The sequence below is a fragment of the Andrena cerasifolii genome, chromosome 2, assembly GCF_050908995.1.
Source record: "Andrena cerasifolii isolate SP2316 chromosome 2, iyAndCera1_principal, whole genome shotgun sequence".
Classification (NCBI taxonomy): Eukaryota; Metazoa; Arthropoda; class Insecta; order Hymenoptera; family Andrenidae; genus Andrena; species Andrena cerasifolii.
In genome coordinates, this window is record NC_135119.1 from 18,984,152 (window position 1) to 19,010,910 (window position 26,759).

Below are 26,759 nucleotides of genomic sequence, written 5' to 3' on the forward strand. Positions count from 1 at the left end.
TCACTTTCTACAATCGCACTGGTTTTTAATGCGTGGAAAAATGTGTGAAGAATCGGAGGAATAAATTTTAGCAAATCTAACATGTTCTTCTTTTTAGCTGCTTTTAACAGTCACTTTGCTTGGGCCGTAATATTGACTCTTATTTTTTATCAACATAAGAAGAAATATTCACAACTTAGGTAGATTGGTAAATAAAACAAGTAGATATTCTTAATACTTACTATTTCCATAATAAACTCATTTTTCGTAATTTCAGACTTACGCCACGTGTCAATCGAGGGGTTGAATTAACACCGCACGACGATCTCTTAACCTTCCCCACGCAGCATCCCTTAAACTAAACTACCCCATCTCTAAACTCCCATTATCCAAAATCACCTTAAATCACCAGCCACGCCAGGAGCAGCACAATGCAAAATGAAATACCCCGCATTCGAGGGTGTGGAGTCGCGGCTTTACGTCATCCGTATCGTAAACTAGGATTCCGCCAGCGTATTATGCGGCGTTAACAAGCGGCCGCGGCGGTGCCCGTTTGTTCAAATTTCAAGGCGGAAGCAGCGCGCCGGAACAGCGAAATAATTTTCGTTACGTTGTCCAGCGCGAATCGCCACGGATTCAAGAACATCCGGGCGTTCCTCATACACGTGACCCGTCCGCTTTGTTCGCTGGAAAAGAGCGAAGGAGCGAGGGTCACGAGGAACAGAGTCAACCTCGTTTCGTTTAGTCTCGTCCTCGGCCCGTTTCCTTTGCGTACGGTTTTGTTCTATCCGACTTTTCTGCCATCCACCCGTCCGCCATCCCCCTGCTGCTCCTCCCTCCCCCCCTCTGCGCCGTCCACGGCCGGTTTCCGGCTTGAACCGTCGCTGCAGACTATCTGGGTCAGAGGCACTGCTTTCCTTTCCCTCGTGCCAACCCTGCCAACCCCGATCCGGCCACCAAGCAGATCCAAATTTGACTTGGAATTCCGAAGGAATGCTTCGGGGACACGCCATGCATCGACAAAGGAATGGCTGACATCATGTCGGTCGCAGAGGTTCGATCTCGCTGCCCGTTTCGCCGCGCAGCCCTTCGCGTGGACAGGTCTCGTCCATGGGGTTGAACGGTGGATTTGTTACACGGAAGGTTTAAGCTTTCTAAATAAAATTATTTAGAATTTCGTAAAGAATTTTTAAAACTTAAGAGTGAATGTTATCGGCGCACCGGTTCGGTCTATTTTTAACAGATTAAATAAAAGCTATTCTGCAAATTTTAAGATTAAATTTCCAACGTTTCGGTCGGTATTGCGACCATTATCAAGGATAGAATTAAATCGGGAAGAAAACTGCGTCTGCTTTTATAAATTTGGCGCGTGTTGAACGTGCGAACGTACGAGTCCGTTGGAGAGTGACTGAAGTAAACACCCAACGGCAGGGAAGAACATATTTTTTTGAAAGGTTATGAAATAATTGAAAGGGCAAGACTCGAGAACCTCAACAAATCTAAGCTTTCTGCTATGTTTTCTGGGATTTTGATCAAGGGGCCTTCCTAGTGCGACGGCCGCAAAAAAAACTTAACTTCTTTGGGAATTAAAGAAATATTTTCTCTTCGTGATGCTCCTATTCCGCTATGAAGGGATGCTTTTACTCGCAATTTTTCTTGCAGTGTTAAAAGGTGATAGATTAAAGCTACGAAGGTGCAAAATGGTGCGCGCAATACTTGTTTCTTTTTTTAAGGGGAGGTTCCAGTCTAAATGTCGATTTTTTTTTATTTCATTTTTCGAATGTTCAATCTTTTACGAATACGCGTTTAAAAGGATTTGTTGAAATTCGTAAAATTCCCGAAATTATAGGCATTTGAGTAGCGGCAAATGCATGGGTAACACCCGGCCACCCGGCACTCACGTAAAACTTTAAACGCATTTTTCTCGGAACAGTGTTCTCAAAACGGTGGGCGCTGTATCTCCAAAAATTATTATCCGATTCGACTGAATCCTTTTTTATTTTGAAGAATATACTTCTGGTTAGGAGGGAGAGTAGAAAAACTTACAAAAAATTAAAAATTTATGATTTTCAAAGGCGTTGAAAGGACGAAAAATACAGGGAAAAATGATTTCAAACTTCAAGTGTCGTTATTTAAAAAAAAATGTAATTTTTGTAATTTTTTGTAGCCCCCCCCCTAGACAGAAGAAGAATCTTCAAAATAAAAAAGGTTTCAGTCGAATCGGATAATAACTTTTGGAGATACAGCGCCCACCGATTTGGATCAATTTTTTGACGCCTTGACTTTAACGGCTACCCAGGGCCGTCTGCAATGATTAATTATAAAACAAAAAATATATTTCTATAATCCAAGACATCCTTAATACAATGCAAAGAGTCCCATTAAATTATATATAGTAGTCTTCCTTTAATTAATTCCTAAATATCACCTATTTTTTTGGGCTCTAGACCGGAACCTCCCCTTAATTCCAAAAGATTTCTTTTCAGCTGGGACGCTAGGAACACCCCTTAAATTGGGGACGTGTGTGACAGATTGTAAAGTGGACGTAATGGCGATTTTTTCATCCGCGTGTACTTTGATGTCACAAGCTAATTTAGTAATGGTATAAGGGTGATTGGAGCGTAATAGAAGGAAATGAAGAAGGGAACTCGGTAAGGGGGAAGCTAATAGTGGGAGAGTAGAATAAATGAGCAGCTTTTTACGTTTAGATTTAGACTGGGAGCTAAGTGATTTTAAAGTAGGAGGAGAAGAGGGGGAATGTTAATCTCTCCAATGGAGGAAATGTCAATCCGTAAAGCGCGTTCTCAGTCTTCGAGATAAAATTTCTTATCAGGAGGGCAACAGGGGCTGTGTTGGACGAAGTAATCTGGACGCAAAATCTCTTCGTTTTCCTTCAATTTCGCTTGCAATAAGTGGCCGACTTAGGAGCAGGATGGGGTTAAGGTACCCGAGAGCAGCCAGGGAACGATTTTCCAACACAATTTTTTTTTAAATATTATCAAATTCCTTGCACCAAGTTCCTTGAGAAGTTATACTGTTAGAATCGGAGCGGAACGAAACAATTAATTCATGTGTAACAGAAAAATTCGATAACAACGAATCTATCGAAATACAGAATTCAGCTTTCATAATTATAATTTAATTCGAAGCCATTAGGACACGTACGAGGCTCTTCCATCCGCGAAAAGGCCTTCCTAATTTCATATGGAGAGCGAAAAAAAAAAAAATTGAAGCTACACTTTCGCGCGACGTTAACGAAGTGAGAGTGAATTATGTTTCTTTGATCTCGTCTCAAAGTAAACGTAACGAGGGGAGTTAGCTTTCCACTTTTTCGAACGAGAGTCAGAGATACTACAAAATTCTTGCCAACGTTTCCCGCCGCATCCTCGACTCTGCGATAAAATCAACGTTCGCTCTCATTTAATCACCAATCCGCGAACGCAGCGCCGCACGTTCCAATTAATACCGAATCCCTGAGTAACTCCGGCGCCGCCAAGTTTTCGGCAATTCCTTCGAGCAACAACTGAAAACCTCTGCCCGGATAGCGCCGGCACTTTCCGCGCACAGGAGTGCAGGCTCGTTTCGCGCAATGGGGTTGTTTATATTCGATAACGTCGAACCTCCCCCGCACCCTCGGCGGAGAGCCTACTCGAGGGAGGTTTGCGCAGGAAACGGCGTTCCGTGTCGCCGGGGGAGTTTTCCTTCGTACGCGGGCTTTTTTGTCGCGCGATTTTCAGCAGCCACGGGATAGACGGTCACGTAGGTACACCCGGGAGAGGTCGCGGCAGCGACTTGGAAAAAATGAGGAGAAAGGCGTCATCACGCGACCGGAAAAGGACCGAACGATTGTGGAGCGCTGTTAAGTAGAATGGAATAATTAAAGCGTTATTCGCAGTCCGATTACTCCAGCAGCGCCGGAAACGCCGGCGTAAAAAAACGGCTGCCGGCAAGGGGAAAAGGGAAAAATCGCCTGGGAAACGAAGGGAGGAGAGAGAGAGGGAAAGAGAAATGACTGGACGACTGCCAAGTGCAGCGGGGGGGAAATGCCATCCGCAGAAGATCGCCCGCGAGGGTCCGAGCAGCCCTTAATTTCTGTTTACTTCATAATGCCTTGCGCAGAAGAAGAGGGTGCCGTTTCCTCCCCCCCGGCGCGTCATTCTAGGTTACCGGATTCCCAGTCGAGCCTATGTTCACGCTACCGTGTTCTGAATTAAATTACGCTGCGAATTAAGCGTTATAAAATAATCGTAATTTACAGATGGCGAGATATGGAAGTGCTTGGGGATATTTTCTTCTGTATTCTCGGTTCGGAGAAATTGTGGGTGGCTGTTTAGTGGATTGTAATTGCTGGCGTAACGGTGGCGGTGAAATTCTGCGACACAGGGGTATGTTTGGAAATTTTTATTTTCTCTTTTTGTGTCGCGTTAGATATCGACGCTGTCACCCTTCAATTTTTCTTTCTTAACGAAATTAGTGGCAGACGAATCGATGGACCCCTCACTTTTCACCAGCCGCACTTTTCGAACCACTTTCGTCGCTTTGAACTTGCTTCGGTTAATGGCGCGAAATGGATCTAATTTCGATACTTAGCTGGCTCGTTCTAAAACCTTTTAAAATATTACCGATCGATTCTGCGTCGGTCGGATACACCGGTGAAAAGAGCGGATTCGAATTGACGCGGGGGATAATAATATATTCGTTACGTAACGCGCAGACGTCGGTAATTATGTAACCGCGGTATCGAAGAAGCATTTATCCGCGACGGATATTAAAGCATTAATAATTCATATTGATTTAGTAAGGTTTGTCGCCCGAGTCTCCGAGTGCTTTATAAAACGCGCTCATTAATTTGGTATGCATCGAATTTCTAATTGCAATTACAGGGAATCCTTTGACCGAATAATAGGATGTTGTTAATTACGCTTCAGTAGCGAGATAGTTAGGGAAATCGATCGGGTCCGTCTCAGGCAGGTGAAAATAACATAATTTATATGTATTTTCTCCTCGAGAGAGAGAGGCCTTCATTAAAGTTCATTAATTTCTTCGTCACCTAATTATATCCTTAAGGGCCTGAAGTGTGTTGACCTTAGCGTACCCTGCCGTTGCAACCCTCGACGTCTCTGTTGCCATTGTCAACGGCAGCGTACACATGTATCTCGCTAACATAACAAGCCGGGTGAAGAGTTAAGGAATAAGGACGAGCCCGTAGAGAAAAAAAGAAAATAATGGTGACGAGTGGTGGGTCGGAAGTAGAACGAGGTAAAAGTGAAAATCGGGGTGAGGGGTGCGCGTTGCACCTCTTTAAAGTTAAAACGACGGAAAGTAATTCGAGATTTCAGCTGGCGAGGGCGAAATTTCTTGTTTCCCGGACAGTTTCCACTAATTAGTGTAACGTTTATGTATTTATGCATTCTTCATGAATATGCAAGGGCTATAACGACGGCGGATTCAACCGTAACGCGTATAAATTTATTTGAAGAATATCGAAATAAAAAGTACCACCAGCTGACAGTATTTTACATGCATGTAGGTATGCATGCATCAGCCAATCTGTGGAGAATTTCAATTACACGGAAGCTTCCGCAAAACTTATCGACGAATAAGGTGTTTATCAGTAGGAAGAATTGAGGACCTTGCAGCAACAGGGGTGCAGCTCCATTTTTACCAACTTCGAGTAAATTAGAAAAAACTGCTTATAAAATTACTGCTAAAATTACTAATCGAAAAATATATTTTTTCACACAATAAGTAGTAGTGGCTGATAAGTTTTTATTCCTATTTTTGGCGAAAAATATTCAATAATATAAATATTAATATTAATATATTTAACATATATGATTTTAATATTAATTTTAATATTAATTTTAATATTAATGTTATCATTAATTTTAATATTAATGTTAATATTAATGTTAATATTAATTTTAATATTAATGTTAATATTAATTTTAATATTAATTTTAATATTAATTTTAATATTAATTTTAATATTAATTTTAATATTAACTTTAATATTAACTTTAATATTAACTTTAATATTAATTTTAATATTAATTTTAATATTAATTTTACTATTAATTTTAATATTAATTTTACTATTAATTTTAATATTAATTTTAATATTAATCTTAATATTAATTTTAATATTAATCTTAATATTAATTTTAATATTAATCTTAATATTAATTTTAATATTAATCTTAATATTAATTTTACTATTAATTTTAATATTAATTTTAATATTAATCTTAATATTAATTTTAATATTAATCTTAATATTAATTTTAATATTAATGTTATCATTAATTTTAATATTAATTTTAATATTAATTTTAATATTAATTTTACTATTAATTTTACTATTAATTTTAATATTAATTTTAATACTAATCCTAATATTAATTTTAATATTACTTTTAATATTTTTATTTATTTGCAATAAATCGCTAATTTGTTATCGCATTTGCATCAGACGTGCACTAAACGACGTAAAGAATTTTTTTTTACGTATATTACACGTCATATCTCAAAAACTGTAAAAATGCAGCTGCACCCCTCTTGCTGTAAGGTCCTCAATTCTCGTTTGAAACGATGAAGTTGTGGGATACTGTTGGATGAGCAAGAATAACGTTCGTAGAATCACCTGATTCCCTTTGATTCGAGCAAATACCGTAGATTTCAGCGTCAAAGAAGCGGAAACAACGAGGGTCCTTGGAGTTCCCGTGCACTTAGCTAAATCGCGATGATAACAGCGCGTACCAAAGCAACTCAACTATTCTCGTAAAAGGTCGTGTTTATCGTTTGTAAAACGCCTTGCGTTCCAGCGAGAAATACATCAGACTCGCATAACCCCTGAACAATAATTCCCTGCAATTTCCACTGCAGTGAATGCAGAAGCATTTTCTCCATTATTCCACTCAACATCCTGAACTAGGTACAACAAATGGAAGTTTGTCATTACGCTGAGAGCCAAGCTGCGATTGCTGGCATACATTGCCAATTAACCCAGTTCATTATAACGAAGCGATAATTTAATTAACTTTAGTTTAACTAAGCGTAATCTTGAAATGAAATTATTTAATAAAATTTTTTGTAAAAATTAACGTAGGACCTTCTGAGAGCTACAGAATTATATAAATGCACGTTCACAGTTAGTAAAACACTTACAACAAGCTACCAATAATTTCACGAACAATCTACGAATAAGATACACACACAGTTCCCTCTTCAGAATCTATTTCCAAAATACGCGGAATATTAAACGAAAACGTGGAGTCCACCAACAAAGGTGCACCACTTCAAGCCGGCTAAAAGACAACTTCCCCTACATTACAGAGGCAGGCTGTGAAGCAGAACTTTATTTTAACTGCGTTACTCGGCCTGCGTGTAATTAACAAAATTAATAAGCAAATAGTGGTTTCACGCGGTGGCAAACATTTTACGGTGCGGTTTAAGTGCGACAAGCTAATTACTTCTGCGCGAAGAGAAGCGGGGAGGGAGGAGAAGCGAGGAGTTCACGAGCGCAGGAACTCCGCGAACGAATGCGAGAATGCGCTTGACGATTCTGATACGCCAGAAATGGGACATAATCCGATCGAGAGGCCGTCGTTGGTCGGTGCCGATTGAAAAAGTGGCGGTGCCCGTCCCTGGAAATCGCGAGAGGAACATTGAGGAACTGGTAGACGACATGACAGCGTTAATCGAATTACTTGATTACACTCCCGCGGGCGCGGCTTCGTTTATGCCAATTAGCGCGCTCGTTAGCGGTAAACGCCGCATCGTGTCACGAGAGAATCGTCCCCGTTGTTATTTCTCTCTATATCTCGTTAACCCGTTTCGTTCGCGTACCGCACGCCGGAAAACGTTTGATCTGCCTTTTCCGATCGATGCGCCCGCCCGCATGCACTCGCTTAACAAAGTTCATTAAGAGATACATCGGGAAATAAACAACGGAAAACAAAAAAGAAAGGAGAAGAGAAAGGGGCGCCCCTGCCCGACGAATTTCAATTAATTACTCGGGTAGGTAGTGTTTAAATACTACCTATCCTTGTGCTCCGATACACGAGCGTTTAATTTCGCTCTCTCTCTCTCTCTCTCTCTCTCTCTCTCTGTGTGATTATTTGTGGAATAAGTCTGTGAACGAGTTATTCGCATTCCGGCCTCGAGGTAAAATGGACCGAATAAAATTAAAAGTACAGAATCCAGGAGAAGATGGAAGATCTCTAGCTCTATCCACCGTGCAGGCTTTTTTTTCACGCTTTCTACTATTGCTACCGTAATTGTATGAATAATTATGATGAGTCGTTTAGCAAGGAAATTACTGCTGTTCGAAGTGTGTCTTGATGATCCCGGCTTCTCTGCGCCAGGGAAGAGAGAATATCCTGATTTCCATTCTGGGAAGGTGTGATGGATGCACCAGTTAAGTCTAGCAGCAATTCTAGTAATGAACTCAATGTGTTCAGTAGTATTCTTGACCACAGTGTTGAAGCACCACTAAACATTAGGTACTCACCGAAAACGATGATCACCTAATATAATACACCTATCGAAGTTCAAGTACATACATACGTTCCAAATGCAATTGCACGAATAAATATTTTATTCGAATAAATCTTTAAATATTATTTTTTTATAAAGTAACGAATAATTCTTCATTCGAGGTAATCGCTTGAACTTTATCCGTTATTCTCGAATAAGTAACTTCATTTTATTCGCAATTCTTATTCGACATCATTTTAATTAAAATTAATTCGTTACTCTCGAATAGCTTCGTTTTATTCGAAATTTTTATTCGAAGATCGTTCAAATAAAAGTCTACTCGAATAACGCCCAACTCTGTATGCCAGAAGTTATCCAATGTACACTGCCGTCCGTAAGTATTAGGAACGAGTATTTACATTTCGCCGCTTTTATTTTAAAATACCAAATAAGGTGCTATTTGTTAGAGACTTTGCAATAAATTTGCAAATTTTCTTCTTCTCGCAATCACACCACACGGAGTAGGTGTCCTAATTCTTGCGATCGGCAGTGTACGTGGAAGGTAGTAAGGGGTCCGAAGGCTGTTACGAAGCCCGAGGAAGAAAGTAACATTAGAGGACAGTGGCGAAGGAACTGCAATCGTAACGCGACCGATGCGAATCGAGAACGACGGTGGGCTACCAAGACCAGTCGCTCTTCTCTCGCGGAACGAAAGGCGGGTTCCCACGTGACACGCGGGACTCCTCGCCAGGACACTGGAAGAATTCGTTGCCGGGGCAGAAGGGTGTTCCCAGGCCGTAACCGCGTGATTGCGCGGAGGTATCGTAACGCTACGCGATACGTAACTACTGCTGGGTGTGTTATTACATCTGCATTATATCGATGCGCACCATTCAGTCCATAGGGAGTTCTCCACCTGATAGGATTAAGGTCACGCTGGCGCGTGGCTGTGTGAAGATACCCAGCTGCACATACGCGACGTAAATGTTCCAGAAGTCCACAACCGAAACCTTCTACCCCTCGGATGGAAAATTCAGTGTGGAACGAAGGATGCCATAAAATTGACCACGAATTATTTGTACGAATAGAACCAAAATTTTCGCCCAATGTACCTACCTATCGCGCAGGTCCTACCTCTAAACACGATTTACGGCAGATGCAGAGGGATGCAGGGTTATTAGTTCCATAGACAACCTCCTCTGTGGAGATTGCTTCAAGGGGGCATTCTCGTGTAACAGCCCGAAACGTAACTGATATTTAAGAATTTTTTTTTAAAAAACTGTCGGTCATATTGGATTAAACTCTTTTGGGATATAAGGAGGCAACTTTAAACTTGCAGAAAATATTTATTTCCTGTCGATCCTGATTATTATTTATTAATTATTGTGGAATCTTGCCCACCTCTTCGACGATGTAATTCCTGTTGCTGGGATGTGTAGCACCCATCACAGTCATCTGATTGCAAAAAAAATAGAAGTTTCTTAAAGTTAGATGGTTTACGCTGGTATTGGTCCATTTTAAAGAAAACAAATGAAAAATTGAAAGAGTTATAGCGTTTGTAGGAAAAAGTAAGTTTTCTCCTTAGATAAATTTGTCATATTATTCTTTATATCGACGAAAAAAGTATTATAAATAGGAACTGAAATTAAAGTTTTAGGTCCAGTGCCAGCGTAAATTGTTTAACTTTAAGAAAATTTTCTCGTTTTCACAATCGGATGACTGTGACAGGTGCTACACCTGACGCCAGCATCGTCGAAGAGATTCCACAATAATTAATATACAAAAAGAAGGATCGACATAACAAAAATACTTTCTGCAAGTTTAAAGATGTCTCCTTACATTCTAAAAGAGTTTAATGCAATTTTAACAGCAGTTTTTAACAAAAAAATTCATAAATTTCGGGGGCTCTTCTCGAGAATCCCCCATTAACCGGTGACGTGGAGTCTGGAAGACTTCTGCAGAAATATTTTTCCTAAATTTTCCTTCCTTTCGCTCGACCTTATTTTACAATATGTCGTGTCACGAAGGCAACTTTCAGTAGCTTTGAAAGAAACATGCAAACGTATCTTTTCAAATACGTAATAAACTCCAGTATATGTTAAAAATAAATTTAGGCTTGACAATGTGAAATTATTAAAGGGGAGTCTGCGAGACTTCACGTCACCGTTTGTCAGAAAATGGGACGTTACCAGTTAAGAGTGAAGGGGGTAGCTATTGGACCTCCATTACTAATAAGTTAATGCTGTAAATTCTACTGTTTGCCTATTTTCAGCATTTTAATACTAGAAACAGTAACAGTGCAGTATACAGACTCGCATTAATAATAAATAGAAAGATGGAAGAACCTTCAGACACATTTTTCCAAGCCCCTTTCAAATCCCCCGAGATCGCGCACTGTCAAACTACGGATAAGCTATGTAAATACGAAAGAACAAGCATTATCTTGAGCTTCCGTAGTACTTGCATTGATGTTGCACCGCCATTGTCGGAAAGTTTCGGATATTTCTCGCGAGGATGACGAGCATCGTTGTCTTCCCGCCCTGCGCTCATTGCCCGCGCTATTTCGACAAGTCCGTAATGCATATCGGAATGCACCTTCATTTATTTCATCGCTACCATTCCCTGGATGGTCAGCTCGCGATATCGAAACAATTATTGGAGTACCGTCGCAGGGCATTCAAGTTATTCGACAGTTTAAGCAGAAACGAAGGGCGCATCGCTCGGAACAATTAGATCAGCTTCTAATACCTATCATTTATTATCAGAAAGCTATCCAATCAGGGCTCGATCTAGCTCTTCCGCCGCTCTGAGCGAAAATGATATTCGCCGCCCTTTATATTTAATTACGAATTTAATTATTTTGAAATATAATTTTTGACAGTGAGTGAAATTTTTTGTAGATATTCGTTGAATAACCTTCTGCTTTGTGAAAAATTTATTCGAAAAAATCGGCCTGCTGTTCTATGAAATATTTAATATTCATGTAAAAACAGTAAGAGAACCAAATAGAATATATAGGTATAGGTAATTTGTAAGTTTGATTCTCAATTCAAACATGTATCACCTACCTTTTTACCGTTTTTCCAAAAGTTTTATTTTCTTGATTGGTTTTCAATAATTTTAATTTTCTCTTTCTACAAAATTTTGTCGCCCCAAATTTGGCGCGCTGGGCAGTTGCCCTGCTTGCGCCCTCTTAGATCGAGCCCTGCGATTGATAGTACCAAAGAAATAAACAAAATCAAATGCACAGTTCAAAACTGGGGCTTTGTGCTTATAATTAATCCGCTCCCCCAAACTGGGAAACCATTTGCAACGAAATGGGACGATCAAGTAACAAACTACACGCGCGTTTGAAAGCAGTAAAACAGTGAGTCAACTGTAAAAAGAAATATAAATACTTGACTTCGCGTTAAATGGAAGTGACGGCGCATTATAAATTGCCAATAGGAAAAATATTCGATGAAATACTCCACTCCCGTTGAACAATTCAAAGAGGAGCTGGTTAACGGTGAATTGGACGCGGTGTAAAAACGAAAATGTAATTTCCCTGTTATTTCGCTTCGCGTGCGTTGCAGCGGGCGCGAATTATGCACTAGTCAGTCAATTTACGGGAAAACAATACGGCGGAGGCGCAAGGGTGGAACGGTGGTACGGGGAGGCTTGAAAAAACCTGACCGCATGTTTCGCGGAGATAAAAGTTTAACGAAAAACAAAGTGAGGCGATTGAATGGGCGACGGGGGGTGGAGGGGAAAGGAGAAAGAGAAAAAAAAATACGTCCATCCGTTTCAGAGGAGTTCGCGGAACAGCCGAGCCGTCACAGGAGACGCCGAGACCACTGGAACGCATTAAAATTCATCCCGTAATGACCGTCATAACCGACCCGACTTAAAAGAATCCACCCCACAGAGCGAGAATTATTTCCCTGGCGAAGAAACGGGACGCGCGAAAGAATAATTGCAGAAGAATTCCTGTGTCAAGCGCTGCGATAAGTGCACGGTAGCGCGCATTTAAATCATATTGGGGTGGGGTGAAGGCAGGTAATATGGAACATCTGATTTCAAAAGCTTGTCAAAAGTAGGGAAATTAGTTTTTCTTTTTTAATAAAACTGACACGAGGGGACGGAAGGACTAATGCATAATCATATTTACAAAGTCAAATGTAAAAAATCCAATTGTGTTGCAATTATAGTAAAAAAACTGAAAAGAGTGAAAATCGGCTGTTCGAAAAAATGGGCCCTAATATGGAACACCTAGGAAATTTGTAAAGAAAACTGAAAAATCTTCACTTTTTTTTACTAAAAATGAAGATTTATTAAGTAGAAGATGCAAGTAAAAAAATATACATAATTTTTTTTAATTTATTCCTGCTTTCTAAGCCTCCTACACGTTGGGTACGTGGATAATACGTCGGAAGCCCCACATTCTTCGTGTGCCCACTGAAAGCAGCGAATATATTGGGTCTACTTTTCATTGTCGTTATTTTTATAATTACCATCGCAAAATAAGCATTCCGCATCATCGTCGTCATCGTCATTGTCAACTTCATCTATGTTACTCGGTATGTTCCATATTACGTGCACACATGTTCCGACAAGAAATTAAGAATTATACTAAGAAGAAAGTAACTTTATTGGTAAAATATTGTTGTATAATCAAGAACACACCTATTTAATGATAAATTATATGAAAATAATACTTTGTAACATATCTTCACTACAATATTTAACTGTTTGATGCTCTTTTCAGAAACTTTTACACCCCCACGAAAAATATAAACGTTTCTCTTTCAATAATGCATGCCCGACTGATGCTCACAAGGGGAGGACACCATGTGGTAGACGCTGATTTTGATGACTTAGCACGATGGATCTATATCGAAAATAAGTAAATAGATATTTACATGTAAATTATTACAAATTTCATAGTGGCCGTGGGGTTTTAGTGGGTAAAAATCCCACACTACCCTGGCGCCCGCGGGAGATTCCCTTCTGGAGGCGTCGGGGTGCCTTTTGAAGATGTCTCCACGTTAAAAAAAAACTTTATACATTTTTGTATAAATTACTTTTTTAATTTGGGTAATCTTCAAAAGGCACCCGGACTCCTTCAGAGGGGAATCCCCCGGAGGCGCCAGGGTAGTATGGGATGTTTACTCATTAAAACCCCACGTCACTATGAAATTTTTAATAATTTCCATGTAAATATCTCTATTAAGGCCCATTGGCAGAAACGCTCGGACACCTATTTATTTTCGACACAGATCCATCGTGCCAAGGCTCATCAAAAACGGTGTCTACCACATGGTGTCCTCCCCTTGTCAGTTGTCAGTATCATCGTCTATTGTGTCTAGGGATCTAGTATACACGATTGCCTGAAGAGTTCGTAATTTCTTTATCGAAATTTTATGAAGTTCCATATTACGTGCCGTTCCATATTACCTGCCTTTACCCTACACCACTTTGCAGGCCTAAAAGAATAAGTAAATTTAAAATTTGTTTTCCCGGGTAAATTTTCAGTGAAATATTTGGATCTTTTTAGGAGACGTTAGCCCACATTTTAACTTAATTTTCACACATTATTTATTACCTAAATTTTTAAAATGGGTGAGTTACAAACCATTAGCTAGCACCAGAAGTGATTGAAACATGAAAAATAAAAAATCCTTATTCCTTATTACTCTCGCCGGAAAAAAAGAGATGAATCAAGGCGAGGGGTGGTGGGAGCCTAGCTCTAATCCCGCCCGAGTACCAGGGAGCCTAGTTGACCCTGCACCCAGATCTAGCAGCCAGCAAGAGGCAGCCATGGATCGGGGTTAGGAAGGGCAAGATCTCGAGGGAGGACGGAAGAAATGTTGCAGGGAAACGCGACTGAAATATCGAAGAACGAGCGGACGGCCTGGCTGAGGCCTAGCGCAAATTGGGACAAGAAAAGCAGGTTCCTCGAGCGTGCATCAATCGCGTGCACCGCGTTGCATTATGGCGCACGCGAGCTCGCGCGGTGCTGGAGCGGTCGCTCGGTCAGTCTTTTCATCGAGCCGGGTCTAAAGCACGCAGAACGGTACCCTCGTGCTTTTTGCTCGTTAGCGGGGACGATCTTCGAGGCGGCGTGCTCGATCTTACGCGGACACGAGGATTTTCCAGATAGATCTCGCGTTTCTTTCCGCCCTCTCCCGCTGATCACCGATAAGGGAGAGTTAACCGAAGTCGGTCGTTACCGAAACTTTTCACCGCGAACGGTCCTTCCCCCGGCCGCCTGGCTGGCTCGGGCCGCCAGGTCGGTCCCTTCCGATGCAAACGTACTCGTTACACGAATGTCGATGCGAGATTGCACCAGCATCGATTTTTACAGCAACCCGCTCCAGGCTTCTCGTTACACCTAGCAAAAGGTGGAATCGAAAGCTGTACTTCGAGGGTTTCCCGTGTTTTAGAGGATTTTACGGTACGCCGGGCTATCAGCTGTTCATTCGGGATTACACGCGATTGCAGCGATGCTCCCTGCTACATATGCATGTGCACACGTACGTGCCCACTGTTTTTCTTTCTGCGTGAAAATTGATCTATTAGCGACGGTATGGCGTACTGAAATAGGGGCTCTCGATGCGGGGGGGTGGAGTTTAAAGGTGTAAAGTTGAGTGGCTGAGGGTGGCCCACTGGGAAAAGTTATTCTTTGGGAGTTACTGTAGGATAAACGATATCTTTCTTATGTGTTTTGGTTCGATTAAAGATCTAGGAAAAGTAATTTTCTACGTATTGATTAAATAGGTTTGGGCCAGCTAGAAAAATTATTCTTTAGGAGTTACTGTGAGATAAAAGATAAGTACCCTTTTTATGTGTTTTGTTTCGATTAAAGATTGAAGCAAAGTTCATTTGGCACATGCTGATTAAATAGGTTTGTATCTGTAGAGAGAATTTCTCTACCTAGTACGTTTGTTTCCCTGATTGGTTCTGTTGAAGATCATTCATTTTGACTGGATAGGTTTCCACGAAGAAGATACACTACTCAGTTAGGTGGATCACTACAGAGACAACGAAGTGGGTTTCCCTGCTATTTGCACAAGTTCCTTTCCACTGAACGAGTTCAGGAAGAATCTGTTGATATCTTTAAATAAGGTGCTTAGTCTGCACGCACTCTGGTTGTATATTTTGTAACAGGCATGCTTGGCGAGCAGCGAATGGCGATTTTAATTGTAAAGCGACGCGATGAAAAAGTGCTGAAAAATTCCTGTGTAATTAATTACATCATGTTAGTTAGTAAGTGATAATTGCACTCCACGTAACGTTACAATGGCATACCTGCTCATGATTTCCACAATAACCACTAAGAGTCGCTTAAGGGGGAAGTCCTATTTAAGACGCTAGGAATAAGGTGATACTTGGGAATTTTTTTCTAAGAAACTGTTGAGCGGATCTTTTCCAAACTTTCAGGGTATTTTAGTTCACATTCAAACAATAAAAATTAATTTTTTCGTTACAAAGTGTTCGGTAGAAATGGAGATATAAGAACACTTTCGTTAGGACTCGCGCGCCGGAGTTGCAAATTTGCGATTGTAATGGTGGCCAAAATTCTTCCCTGAAATAAAAAAACCAAGGTTTTTCTTATTTCTAGAATAATTACATTGTCGATGAAACTATAACTTGGATAAATAAATTGAATTGAACAAGTCGTTTTTCATAAATAGTACGAAATATTTTGGAGCAGAATCGTAACCTTTTCTTTCAAGTCCCACCAATTTGCCAACTTTTAACTGTAATTGTTAAAAGTTGAAATTAAAGCTGTAATTGTTAATTTTTAATGTAATTGTACTAGAAATAAGAAAATCCTTGTTTTTTTTTATTTCAGGGAAGAATTAGGGCCACCATTACAATCGCGCAACTCCAGCGGGCGAGTCCTAACGAACGTGTTCATATATCTCCATTTCTACCGAACACTTTGTAACGAAAAAATTAATTTTTATTGTTGGAATGTGAACTGAAATACCCTGAAAGTTTGGAAAAGACTCGCTCAACAGTTTCTCAGAAAAAAATTCCCAAGAATCACCTTATTCCAAGCGTCCTAAATAGGGCTCCCCCTTAAATTTCCTTGGTACACTGCTCGACACTATTTTTTTCCGAGTATAAAATTATATATACATTAATTGACAAATAAATGTCCACAAAAAGGCATATACAATTTTCTTAAAAATCATGAAAGAAGTATATAAGTCAGATAAAACAATTTGAATACACGAAATTTACACACAACTTATAAGTTAAACATATAAGAAGAGCTAATTTATTGGGACATATTTTTTGACGATAAAGATTGTTTACTAATCCTTAAATTTGAAACAATACGCTATCTTCTTCTAACTAATATTTAATAATTTAAAACACCATTTACTTCACACGAATTATTTCGTTGGACTTTACCCGTGACCGAGCGGCAAAGAATAGTGTCCAGCAGTACACATGCGCGCTTCAAGCTTGCCTAAGTAGTTTCTATTCATGCAGTAGAAAACTTTGTACAAGTTTCTCCCGATGAGTGGAACTAATTGCTCCCAATAATTTCCCTATGGCTTTGCCACGCCGATTACCGTAGTCACGCAAGCACTATATTATTTCGTTTCACAGTTTTTAAATAGACCGAGAAGGAATAATAACGCGGCGTCGCCGTCGGCGCTAGCGACGGCCACTGACACTCCCTAAGAATTTTCCTTCCCGCGTAGGAATTATTTTTTCAGAATCAATTACAGGAGAACGGGGACGGAAAATCGAGGAGAATGGCGCGGAATCGTGTTCAACGGGCAGCTAGAGATGAAGAGAGGCGTGGGGGGGGGGGTGGGGGAAAAAAGACCTCCAGGAAGATCGATATGGGAAATAAAATCTTTCATTTCTCGTCGGAGTGGTAATTTCATGGAAGTTCCAGCAAATCGAGATAGGGAGAAGTCGTGCCCGATAATTGCGTTCATAATGGCCCGGCGGAGTTTGACGAGAAGAAAAAATTCACCGCGCCGGCGGGAAATTTCTACGGCGGAGAAAAGTCATCCCCGCGAGGGCGCGCTCGTGAAATTTTAGATTCCATTAATGAAAGCTCGGCGCGCTCGCTGGGAAGCGGCGATTGTTTCCATGCAACGGTTATTACATCCCCTATACACTACACGTACAAGGAACGTGCGGAGTAAATCGTGTTTGTAATCATCAATTACTTCACTCGCTAATGAAATCGCAGTCTTCCTCGGATCGGGAAACTTAATTATCACGATCCCGATGCATCTGCGATGCAATGTTCTATCGTTCTCGTATCAGTCGAAAGAAAAACTGGAGAATCGTCTCCCGTCGAAAAGATATAAGTAGGTACGCACCTACAGTAGCGGACAAAAAAGTTACCACTTCTTCGAACCACCCTTCTTTTATTACTTTTCAATATCAACTCAAAACTGCAGTATATGCCTAATATACGTTTTCTGAAAGAGAATTAAAAGCTGTATAAAATCCAGTTGCAGTTGAATTTATTTAACTAACAAACAAAAACTCTACGTAACATTAAACAGGACAAAACACTTTTAAAGCCAACAAAAAGTCGCCACTTTCGAATATTAATAAAGAAATCTAATATTTTATGTGGACGCCTTTTGCTTTTAGGACTTACAAGGGAAGATCCCGAACCCGAAAATTCAAAGAATTCTGAAACTTTGTGGATATGTAGGGAATTTCCTCCTGATTACACGGATTTTTTTTTTGCTGCCCAGAATCACTCTAAGGGGGTGAAATTAACACCTGAAGATTCGGCTATTTTTCGATTTTATTTTCTAACTCGCAATCTGTGAGATATAGAAAAGAAATTTCAAGACAAAAGTTACTTCTTTTAATTAGATCTAGCAAATGGTAAAAGTTTTATCAATTGTTTAAGCAATTAGAAAAGAGTTATAAACAAAAATGTTAATAATGTTTTCTAAAATTCGTGGTTCAACGTGAAATCTGAACTGCATGTTTTAATAATTATGAAACAGCATAATCCATATTTTCTTTCCATACAATTTCAACTTTTGTCTTGAAATTTCTTTTCTATCTCTTACAGATTGCGAGTTAGAAAATAAAATCGAAAAATAGCCGAATCTTAAGGGGTTAATTTCACCCCCTTCGAGTGAATTTGAGCAGCAAAAAAAAATTGCGTTGTAATCAGGAGGAAATCCCCTACATATCCACAAAGTTTCAGAATTCTTTGAACTTTCGGGTTCGGGATCTTCCCTTGTAACTTCTTTGTCGGCTCCAAAACTGTGTTACCCGCTTCAATGTCACATAACGCTTTAGTTTGTCAGTTAAATAAATTCAACTTTATCTGTGTTTTATACAGCTTCAAATTCTCCATCAGGATATGCATATTAAACATACCACAGCCCCAAATGTGTGCTAAAAAAAAATAACAAGAATAGGACAAATCGAAAGAGTGGTAACTTTTTTTGTCCGCTAGCGTGTGTATCCTTTTCGGTATAAGAAACGTGGCACGTAAAGGACACCAGCCACCTCGTGAACAAGGAGCTAGAAGACCTCCGGGCTCATCGTAACGCACGGCGCTTATTACATCCCCTTTCAAGGACTCCGTGGAATCAAATCGAGTGGCTGTTACCAAGCGGCGCTGAAGAAAGCGAGCGTAAGATAGACGTAACGAGTTGTTCGCAACAAGACTCGTCGCCGGTAGGTATTCAAGGCATTATCCCCGACGGCTTTTGATCTTAATCTAAATTGCTGAAACTTCCCGTGAAAGAGGATAATTCAAAGCCACCTCTCTTCCACGGTCCGCGTTCCGTCGAGCAAATTTGCAAATGACGGAGTGGAAAGATCGTCTGCTCCCCCTGCCACCGGCCAGCCGCAATTAGCCATACCGAAGGGCATGATCGATGCCGATTCGCCTAGCGCTTTATCACCGCCGATTTGCGTTTTCTTTGTCCCCGACCACCGACCTAACGACGACCCCATTGATCGATTACAACGTCCACCTTGAACTTCGCCGAGGAATCATCCTGCGAGCCTATTTTAGGGCGGGGTGGAAACCGCGCCAAGTGGAAAACAGATGTTTACCCCCAAGACACTTATCGATTCCACCCCCGCTGGGAACTTCGTCCCACTTCGCCGAAGTTGGCGTATTTTTCCAAACACAGCCGAGCTACCAAGTTTTTGACGCGCGTGTCCCGTGCATTTCGTTCCCACCGCGGCTGCAGCCGATGTTTGTCAGTGTTTACCTTCCTTCGACTGCGCTGATTTATACAGGACATTCGAAAAGTCGAGGCACGTTTCGGTGGAATACAGCGAACGTCGGTTCACCGTTTAAAAGACTAACGTTACTTTCGTCTCGACTGCGAGACCGGGGAATAGGTCAGTCGTCCCCGTGAACGCTCCGCTACTGATAACTCTCTTATCCCCGTCTGAAAAACTGTTGCGAGTCGATGCAAATTCCTCGGCGTGAAAGGGGAGCAAGGAAGTCGCGCGATCTGCTTTTGTTGCCATTATCGCCGAAATGAATCCCCAGTCGAAACGTAGAGTGATCCACCTCGTATTTTGCGGACTGTTGCTTAATTCGGAGAGCTGAAACCTCGAGTGGAAGACTCCAGCGGCGCCGATAACAGAGCGCTTTCGATCCGAGCCGGCGGAGACTGTGGACCGGCCGATGGAACACGTTGCCGCCCCTGTTCGTGAATAAATCGGCCTGGTGTCGAGCTTATTCTCGCGGGCAATCTTGCGGCACACGCGTCCCGCGAAAATACATATGGTGTCGACGGAGCCGATAACCGAACGCTTGACAAACGCGTCTGACAATAAGATAATGCCGGGGAGCAGCAACAGCATCTTCCACTCCCGTTCTCTCCGCAAATAGAGATTAGATATCCGCTCTGAACGGGCGCGGTGCTCGACGGATGGGATCCGCTCTAACGTCCTCGAGCGTTTCGCCACGTTCGTTCCCAGCAAACGCCTACGATGCCTACACCCTACGCAGAGGATCGTCGCGTCGTTTTTCATTCTCCTCTCGTCGCCGCTCGCTCCAGTTTCAGCTCTCTCCGACGGTTCTCTCCAGGCACGCCCGAGATAATCACTCCAAGAGGATGAAAGGATCTCTCTCGCCCCGCTCTTCGGTAATGCCGGACCCTTAGCGTCGGATACGCCTCACGGGGGAAGGTCACGACCTGGACGGGCGCTCTTCTATTTGGGGAAGAGGGATCTGGTTTCAGATGTGCCACCCAATAGCTGTCGGAGTTACTGTCAATGTATCGGGGCGCTAATGGTTGGCCAGTTTTGTAGGAAAGATCACTGGAAATAATGTATTTGCGAGTCGCCTGGTAGCAGAGATGGGCGAACAATTGTTTGAAATAATAATTTCGCGCGCAAAGTTTTTTTTCAAATAATTCTTTGCCGAGCTCTGTCTGGTAGGTGTTGGTGGGATTTAATTTGTTTTCTGGAGCACGATAGGTGGAGGTATGGGGATCGTAACTTGGAAGGGGTAGAATTTGAATTGCGGGGCACTGAAGTCAGTGGAAAAGGGGCACGTGTTTACAGCGGGGGACGAAAGTATGTGGACACACTTTAAAATCGTATCACTTGTTTAAAATTGGTCCGAACGATACTTGAGTTTTTTTAGAAGCTGGAAGGATTAGTTTGCTAAGTGACGTATTTCGTCGTTTTGATAAAAGATGTATAGATTTTTTTTTTAAAAATATGTTGTTTGGACCAATTCTAAAGAAGTTATGCGATTTTAAATGTTTCAAACTTTCTTTCGTCCGCTACTGTATATCATTTATACATAAGTTTACGAAATACTTTATACTCTTTCGAAAGATGATTGAAAATATTAATGCAATCTTTATTAGTTTTCTTTCTTTATTTATTTTTTGTGAGCCTTTAATGAAAATTTAAAGATCCCGTTTGTAGATTGAAGTAAGTTATATATATGCCTAAAATTTCATCAAAATCGGTTAACGTTGCTCTGAGCTATAAACACCTTAGGTATTCTGCGATCTTTAAGCGTTTATAGCTCAGAGCAACGTTAATCCATTTTTATGAAATTTTAGGCATGTATAGTGTATACAACTTACTTCAATCTACAAACAAGATTTATGAATTTTCGTTATAGGCTCACAAAAAAAGTTGAAAAACGACCTTTACTATTTTTATTGCTATTCCGAGTAATTGCATTTTTTCAAAACGACGAAACACATCACTTAGCAAACCAATCCTTCTAACTTCCAAAAAAATCTCAAGTCATTTAAACCAATTTTAAACAAGTTATACGATTTTAAAATGAGTCCACATACTTTTGTCCCCCTGTTTATATAAATTTTTCGTTCTTTGCACTGTCAAGTAGCTCCTGCAATCTAGCATCCAATCCAACAACTTCTGGCACTGGGGCATGTACCCTTTCCTCGACAGAAGCATATTAAAATTTTCCAATCATCGAGATGCGATGAAAGTGGAGAGACAAGAGCTTTAACATATCAATGAAGCGTTGGATTGAATAAAAATGTGTTACACAATTTAGATAGAACATAATAATATCCACTCGTACAGCTATTGCACTTATTCAAGGTGAGATGCAATGGAAGGTGTCAAAGAACATGACTTTTGGAGTGAGGAATAATTGATATGAGTTGCCATTTATCGTCCGATTCAATTATCAGTTATAATAATTACAAATTCAGTATCCACCCCTCGCAAACTTATTCTTCCTAGAACTTGTTTCTCGTATAAATTTATAATATTGCGGCATATGCCTGTTTTCCACTGAGCCCCTCGCTTTTGCAAGGGTTACAGTGGGACCTCTATTATTATAATTAATAAGGAGAGGCATGATTGTTGGTATAGCAAACGAGTACTTATCGACAGTTATACTTTAAGTTCGATTACATCAAAGAGTCGCTTAGCGAACTCCCCCTGTTAAGAGAATAAACAGTGCAAGTTCCGGGGATGAGGGAAAATTATCGGGCACTAGATACCAAAACCCTACAACGATTGCTAATGGCTGCCTCTGGGTCCGGAGTTTGTCTCTTATTATTAGATTGATCAACTTCGATCGGCCCTCTGTTGCTCCAGCTTTGTCTCGTTAACTATCGAAAGCATAACCCCGGTTTCGCGCGACGAGATGCCGGCTTATTTCGGCCTCGCATCGGCTTTTCATTCGAAATGGAATCGATGCGCGCTAATAAACGGCCACTTGCCTTTGAGTTGCTTGACCAACCCGACCGAGCGGAGCGGGCTTTGGGCGATTCGCGGACAAAGGAAAGAGAGCTTTCGTGTTTGCGGAGACTCTTAGTTCGATTGACCCTCCACTGTTCGCCGTGAATGGTATCTTTGACATCCGAGTCCGATAATGACGGTGGCTCGGGCACGTCGATCTTTAAAATTAAGATCTGAAATATAATATTTGCACGGGGGCGAGGGAGAACTTCTGTCGGCGACTGTTGTCGCTCGAGTGACTAATTCCGACGTTAAATATCGTGTGACCACTGGAGAGTTAAATAATTCAGAATTTCAATGGTCCCCCAATCAATGCTTAACCCCTTGCATACTAAATTAAGTTGTCTGTTTCTGTGCTATCTGCACTGCCTGAACTACTGTGTAGTCGCATATTCATATGAATCATCATCAGTGTTTTCTAAGGCTAACATATCGCCCATATCGCTGTTATAGAAGTAATTATCTATTTCTTTGGATATAGAACCGAGTTTGAGCCATTGTTAGCACGAAATGGGCTAATACAATTTAAGACTGCACGAATTAAGGCTGAATACTATTTAAAGTAATGAAACGATTGGAGTAGAATTTTAAAGAAGCCCGCGCCAGGAAAATCGCCATCCACTTTGGTTCTGTATTAGACTCAATTCACTTCTTTCTTAACATACTCGAAACACTTGGTAGTTGAACGAATGTCCTAATAACGTATGCTTGAACGTCGACCGAGCTTTGTTGTAATGAACGATATCTCCTATTGGCATGCAAATTTCGTATCAACCGGGACGATACTCCTTTGTATAATAAATAATCGCGTCTTGGCAGTCGTTCGCCTTTCGCAACGACCGTTACGAAACTCGTGGAAAAACAGGAAAATTTCTTCGCTATCTACTGTTCCACCGATAACGCGCGCATATTTATCGTTTCCATAGCGAAACGCAGATCCACAATTTACATAATTCCACATACAAAGTACCAGTGTTTCGACCCCCCCTACCAATTACTTCACAAATTTATCAGCAACTCGCTAAACAATTATTCGACGAATACCAATGGAAGAGAAGAGCATCTTCCATTGAACAGATTAATCGCCGCCTCACACTCTCTATGGTCGCGAATCCACGATGAGATTTTGCGCGAGACAAAAATCTCAGCAACAGCTAAACGTGAAGGTGCAAATCCACGACAAAATCCTATATGTGAATTTTCTACCGCGAGGCAAAAATTTCAGTGACAACAAAATGGAAATAATGAAAATAAGAGAATAATAATAATAATAACGTAGATTAAAGTCTCACGTGAGACACGATATTTTTGTCTCATCGTGGATTATAGTCAAGTGTCGCGAAACTTGTCTACTGAGGGTCCAGTTTCACGAAACCAAAGACAAAATACTGAAAATATAATAAAATAATGAAATAATTGTCTCGTGAGATTAAAGTCTCACGTAAGACACGGTATTTTTGTCTCATAGTGGATTTGCACCTTAAAGAATAGAAATAGTCAAGTATCGCGAAACTTGTCTACTGAGGGTCCAATTTCACGAAACCAATGACGAAATACTGAAAATATAATAAAATAATGAAATAATTGTCGCGTGAGATTAAAGTCTCACGTGAGACGCGATATTTTTGTCTCGTCGTGAATTTTCACATTATAAATTCCACCGAGCCGTGCGAAACGATTCTGACTTCAAAACAAATCTGCCCTGATGTGTTTTTCTCCACGAACTCTAATTTAATACCATTCCTAACGAACTGGACGAGAAGTGCAGCGCGATGTTTCTATTTCGAAGCAACGTTCCGCCGTCCCTATCCGCAGCGGTTCACTCAACAAGGATACTTTTAATTGCTTCGCTTACCAGCCTTACAGACGTCCGCGTCTAGATCGTCGCTGATGGCGTGCGGGAACTTAGCGTTGAGTAGCTCCTCGACGGTGAACTTGCGTCTGTGCCTCGCGGACACGCTCTCCCTGAAATCGGCATCGACCGCCCGGCAATCGGCGTATCGGGTCGCCAAGCAGAGGACCGTGATCACCGACAGTAGTCTCATCTCGAATATCGTCGATCGTGGAAACGACAAACGAGTTGGTGTCCCTATACCAGCGGGGCCATCGGCGACCGATCCGTACTACCGTCTGCACCGATACATTTGCCACTATTCCTCATTCACCCTGCTCGGTCACCTTCGACGGACGGTAAGTTCCACTAGCGAACACGCGAACCACCACACCGCCACGCGGGAGCGACTTTCTCGGCGAGAGGAGAAGCCTCCGATCACATCTCCGGACCAGGTGGTGGAGGGGGGGGGGGGGGGGTTCGAGATCCTTGGATTACAGGCGTGGGCGACCCCTTAACCGGGCCGATCGGACAGGCGGTGTCCTTGGTCGGAGCGAAAAAAAAAAAAAGAAAAATTGATCCCGACCAGACGGATAGGGGCGGTATGAAAAAGTGGCTCGCGTCGATTCCTCGCGCCTTTACCCCGTTCACGGTCAGCGGTCTGCGAGACGAGGGTTGCGGGGGAGGGTGCGCGACGAGATGATCTACGATCGAAGGGAGCCGCGAGCCTGACCGCGTGCCATCCGTGCGACGGCTTCGGGAACGTAATCGCTACTGAGGTTCGGATTCGCCGGCGATCGGGCGACTTCACGGGTGCGTACGTCACCGGCGACGATAAGAGGAGATCGCGAGGAAGGCAGCGGGAGCACGGTCAAAGTTCGTGTCACAGATTAGAGGACGGATTGCCGGCGGCGGTCGTCCTTGCGTGGAGAACGTGGAGAACAGACTGATCGTCCCTCGCGGCCGACACGACGCGTCGTTCGAAAGCGCGCGCTCGTACTGGCATTAAGTCGAGAGAGGGATAGAGGAGGAGGGGGATATGTATGTATATCTAGAGGGGATGCCGGGGGAACCAAGCGGTCTCCTCCCTCGCAAACCTGCACGGCACGAGGGTGGCCGAGACACTGACCGAGCTTCCGTCGCTCGGGCACGAGCCAGCCCTAAAGAATCCTCGCCACCCGAAAAACACTTACGCCGCTCGGCTCCTCCGCCGAGCTGGCCATCCCCGATCAAACTGGTCATCGCACATTTCTGTCTCAGAACGGGAACTCGGGCGGTGTCGAATGACCCCGGGGGAATTGCACGAATCGTGGGCGTTTGAATTGTAAATAAAGGCTGGGTCAGGCTTGTGGAAAGATTGAAGAAGTCGTAGAGGGGTACAAGCTGTGTTCTAGTTGATTAATATAACTGAAGCACTTGTAAAACAGGTGTACCGTTACACGTGCGTTTAATGCTGCATGCCCTCGGAAAGATTATTAATTTTTACTCGAATAGCTGCGACGCACTTGCAGGATGTGCCATGAAATTGTTGAAGGAAGCAGGTAGCTGCATTGGGGGATCGGGACTAGTTGATACAGGGGCAGGTCGATGCAGACGAATTATCTTGACACCGTATATGTGTAGCTCCATTTCAGCGAGATATGTGAAGTTTGTTGGTCAGTTCTTTACTGCGGTTCAGAGTACGTCTGTGTACCTTGATGTTAACAATCGTTTTTTAACTGTTTTCGTTCGTATAGAGAAAAAGTAAATAGTTTTGATACATATAAATTGATCGTCCAAATAACATTTTCTCATTCATTTTGTATGTATTTTCTCAAGTTTTCGATTAGTATATATTAAAGAGGAAGGATCAAAGTATATTTTGGCATATCTGTTATTAAGTAATTAATTCAAATAAAAAATTAAGAAAATTGAAAACAGAATAACGTATCAACTAGCCCCGCAGTGGGGTAAATTGATATATTTTACCTTCGTCCAAATAACATTTTTTCATTCACTTTGTATGTATTTCCCCAACTTTTGATTTATAATATATTAAAGAGGAAGGACCAAAAAATATTTTGGCATATGTGTTATTAAGTAATTAATTCAAATAAAAAATTAAGAAAATTGAAAACAGAATAACGTATCAACTAACCCCGCAGTGTGGTAAATTGATACATTTTGCTTTGGTCCGAATAACATTTTTTCATTCATTTTGTATGTATTTCCCCAAATTTTCATTTACAATATATTACAGAGGAAGGATCAAAGTATATTTTGGCATATTTGT

At 41.5% G+C, this 26,759-nt stretch overlaps 1 protein-coding gene across 1 annotated transcript in view; it reads right to left on the reverse strand.

The window, feature by feature from the left end:
- The window catches only part of Tok (tolloid-like protein 1 tolkin), a 75,658-nt gene extending 50,210 nt beyond the window's left edge, over positions 1-25,448 (reverse strand). Inside the window, exon 1 of the mRNA XM_076830405.1 lies at positions 24,512-25,448. Within this exon, the coding sequence (XP_076686520.1) occupies positions 24,512-24,701 (190 nt within the window). The 5' untranslated portion in view covers positions 24,702-25,448. The remainder of the gene's footprint in view (positions 1-24,511) is intronic.
- Positions 25,449-26,759: the final 1,311 nt, after the last annotated feature.